This window comes from Arachis ipaensis, chromosome B01 (genome assembly GCF_000816755.2).
Source record: "Arachis ipaensis cultivar K30076 chromosome B01, Araip1.1, whole genome shotgun sequence".
NCBI classification, from domain to species: domain Eukaryota; kingdom Viridiplantae; phylum Streptophyta; class Magnoliopsida; order Fabales; family Fabaceae; genus Arachis; species Arachis ipaensis.
The window spans coordinates 18,271,033-18,274,885 of record NC_029785.2 but is presented as its reverse complement, the minus strand read 5'-3'; the positions used below and the strand labels follow the sequence as shown (position 1 = coordinate 18,274,885).

Here is a 3,853-nt window from a genome sequence, read left to right as displayed (position 1 = left end):
ATTGATTATTTATAAAAACTTTGATGAATAGTGTAAATATTTGTTTTTTTTTTTTTAAATTTAAATTGAAAGAATCACCGCTGGCCCAACAAGTACGCTATGCAGATTCTGCATTCACCCCTCTAAGCAAACATAACATAACATGACAATTCACACACCACACGAGCCTTCGTCCTCACTCTTCCCTCCTCACTCTCACTCTGACACTCCTCATTTTTTTCAGATTCAGATCAATACACTACCAAATCACCCATCTTGGAACTACCAACACCAACAATGTCATCAATGCTCGCAAAGACCGACTCCGAGGTCAGCAGCCTGAGCCAGTCCTCACCTGCCAGGTCCCCTCGACGTGCTGTGTATTACGTCCAGAGCCCCTCGAGGGACTCCTCCCATGACGGTGAAAAAACAACGAACTCGTTTCAGTCAAGCCCGCTGCAGAGCCCGCTGGGCTCCCCTCCCCACTCTCACTCCAACTCCTCTTTGGGCCCGCACTCCCGCGAGTCGGCCTCCACGCGCTTCTCGGGCTCCCGCAAGAGCAACGCCACTAACCGCAACAAGGGCCCCTGGAGGCCCTGGAAGGACCACAACAACAACAACTTCAACGCCATTGAAGAAGAAGGCCTTCTTGATCTGCACGATGCAGATCACCATGGCCTCCCTCGTCGATGCTACTTCCCAGCCTTCGTCGTTGGCTTCGCCTTGCTGTTCTCCGTGTTCTCTCTCATTCTCTGGGGCGCCAGCCGCCCCCAGAAACCCGCCATTACTGTCAAGGTAGGACTTCATTCATCCTTAATATGTATTCATCTTTCTCACATTAACTCTTTCATATTTTCACTTGTTTAAAAGATTGATGACAAGTGAAGTTATGTGATTGTATTTTTCCAATATTTAGTATTTTTCTCTAATTATTAAATTTAATTCTCAAAAAAGAAAATGACGGCTGTCTCAACCATTAACTGCTATAAATTTATGAATCTCAAACTATCTGGACATTTATTAGTAATGAGCTTTTGTAATTATTTATTTCAAAAACTCTGTCACCAAACCAGTCATATGTGTATAAATATATTTTGTATTTAAACGTATTTTATAGAATTGGCTTATTTATATTGTACATTTAGTGTGAAGGGCAATTTGTTGATGTATTAATCTTAATTAATTTTAAGTGTGACTTTGAATAATTTTTTATGGCAGAGTATAACATTTGATGAATTTGTGATTCAAGCGGGTGCGGATATGTCAGGAGTTGCAACTAGCTTAGTTACCATGAATTCTTCGGTGAAATTGACCTTTCGCAACACCGCAACATTCTTTGGAGTCCATGTGACTCCAACACCCTTAGATCTCAGTTATTCCCAGCTCACTCTAGCCACTGGAAATGTGAGTATCTAATTAATTAAGTTCATCTAAACATTGTTTCCTACATCAATTAATACTACTAGATGTAGAGATAGATATATAAATTTTTAATCAAAACTAATTTGTTGTAGATGCCAAAGTTTTACCAATCGAGGAAAAGCCAGAGATCAGTGAGAATAGTGGTGAAGGGGAGTCATATCCCACTGTACGGAGGGGGAGCTGACCTGAGCAGCATCAACGGCGCACCTGTGGAACCGGTGCCGTTGAAGCTGACCTTGATGGTGAGGTCAAAGGCTTATGTTTTGGGCAAGTTGGTGAAGCCCAAGTTCTACAAGAAGATAGAGTGCACCGTGGTCATGGATCCCAAGAAGATGGGCGTGCCCATCTCCCTCAAGAACAAGTGCACTTACCAGTAATGAATTAATTAATTAATCAACTAAAACAATAAAAAAGTAATTAATTAAGGATAATGTGAGTTATTAGTAATTTGATTATGAGCGTTGGAGAAAAGGTACATGAAAGAATTAAAGCAAGCATGAACGTATCGAGGTTTTGCCAAGTTTTGCCTCATTCTCACGAAACCTGCATGAGATGGGCTAAAGGGTAATTTTGGAGCTCGTCGGTGGCTTAATTTCAATAATATATTGTATCTTGTCTTGTGCTATATTACAGGCAGAAGTTAAGTGAATTTTTATATCTTAATTTGATTTGTTTTCTCTCTATCTCTATCTCAATCTCCTTTATTTATTTTTCCAACTTTTCTTGTCTCTTGCGGATACGATATGTTCTTTTTCTTTTATTTTTAATTATTTTTAATGTCTTATTTTAATTATATCAAATTTTTAAAATATTTTTTTGTTTTAATAAATAATAATATACACTATATCTAAATTTATTTTAAAAATATATGTTAAGAATAAGATTGGACACGTTGACACGTAATGATATTTAGGTGTATTCAAACTATCTGAAAAATAATTTTTTATTTTTTAGTAAGACACAATTGAATACAACAGACACGCGTGTCGAACGAATATCGATAATTATCGTATCCAAAATATATTAATACACGAACACGACAATTCAATGAAAGTGACTGAATCCCTTAGCAGGATTATACCATAAGTTACTGAATCCCTATCTAGGCTTCAACCGATTATACCATTCCATTAGCAGGAAATAAATTTAATTTTATATACTTAATAATATTACAATGCATTTAGAAGAAACTTTTACTCTTAACACATGCAATGAAACCGCAAAAAGTCAAGTCAAATTCAATAGATGAAATAATTTCGTTTGGCGCCATTAAACAGGCCAGCCCAATTTGTTTAAACACGCGTGCGTGTTATACTACCTAGTTCATTTATTTTTTTGTTTGTTTGTGGACCGAAAATAAACTGTTTATGATCATTTTGACGGATTATAGAGATTAATTCATTTATCTTTTATTTTAAAAAAATATTTAAAAAAATCAATTTTTTGGCTAAAAAATTAGACAGAAAAATATCACTTTTATATGAAAAAAATCTTAAACAAACATATTTTTTATATTAAAAAGAATGATGATTTTTTGAAAAAAGACCTGTTTTATTGTGAACTGTTGTAAAATAATTAAATAAATAAGGAAGATATAAATATAAAATAAAATATGTAAATAGAAGACTCTAGCATTAATATAATTAGTTCAATAATAATTTGTATATATACATTAATATTATATGTTGTAATATATATATATATGTAAAGATAGAAAGAAGTATTAAAAGTAAAGAGAGAGAATTGCATTTGTTTTATTATTGTAAAGAGAGAGAGAGAAATGGAAATAGACTTTATAATATATGAAAGAAGAGAAAGGTAGGAATATTTGTTATTGCTGTGTTCAGATGGATGCAATGCATCCCCTATTTATACACATAAAATATCACCCTTTTTCAACCTTTATTAAATACATTCTCTCTTGAGAATGTGAGCTTCACATGGAGAAATGGGCATCCACGTCCCATGCTTATCACAACACTCCTCCTTGGATGACCATTTTAGGATTATTACCTCGTTAAAACCTTACTAAAGAAAAACCCAGTGGAAAAAAAACTTTAGTAAAGGAAAAAGAGTACAATATCCTTTAATGATGGGGCTGCCTCATTAAAAACCTTGTCAAGAAAAACCCAATGGGAAAAAAAACTTGATCAAGGGAAAAAGAGTACAGTTTCCCCCTCTTGCCGACATCATTTAATGTCTCGAAATCGGAGCATCTCAATCTCATGTACCAATCTCTCCCTTTATGTGGATCAGACAAGTATCCGGCATCTGCATAGCCAACTAGTTGTGACTTGGATCCATAGAGATAAAACAATCCCATATCAACCGTCCCATGAAGATATCAAAAGATTTGTTTGATTCCACTCCAATGTCTTCTGGTTGGAGAGGAACTATATCTTGCTAGTAAATTCACAGCAAATGATATGTCAGGTCGCGTATTATTAGCAAG

The 3,853-nt window shown here is 35.2% G+C and overlaps 1 protein-coding gene across 1 annotated transcript; it reads left to right on the top strand.

Moving 5' to 3' along the window:
* LOC107617004 lies at positions 110-2,082 on the top strand. The gene is made up of 3 exons (XM_016318841.2): positions 110-774; positions 1,198-1,383; positions 1,494-2,082. The coding sequence occupies exons 1-3, from the start codon at positions 277-279 to the stop codon at positions 1,776-1,778; spliced, it is 969 nt and encodes a 322-aa protein (XP_016174327.1). The 5' UTR covers positions 110-276; the 3' UTR covers positions 1,779-2,082.

Bases quoted from the DNA above. Each gene is read 5' to 3' on its own strand.
- LOC107617004 (XM_016318841.2), top strand. From the start codon at position 277: ATGTCATCAATGCTCGCAAAGACCGACTCCGAGGTCAGCAGCCTGAGC. The intron at 775-1,197 runs GTAGGACTTCAT...TTTTTATGGCAG, and splicing joins AACCCGCCATTACTGTCAAG to AGTATAACATTTGATGAATT. The intron at 1,384-1,493 runs GTGAGTATCTAA...AATTTGTTGTAG, and splicing joins TCACTCTAGCCACTGGAAAT to ATGCCAAAGTTTTACCAATC.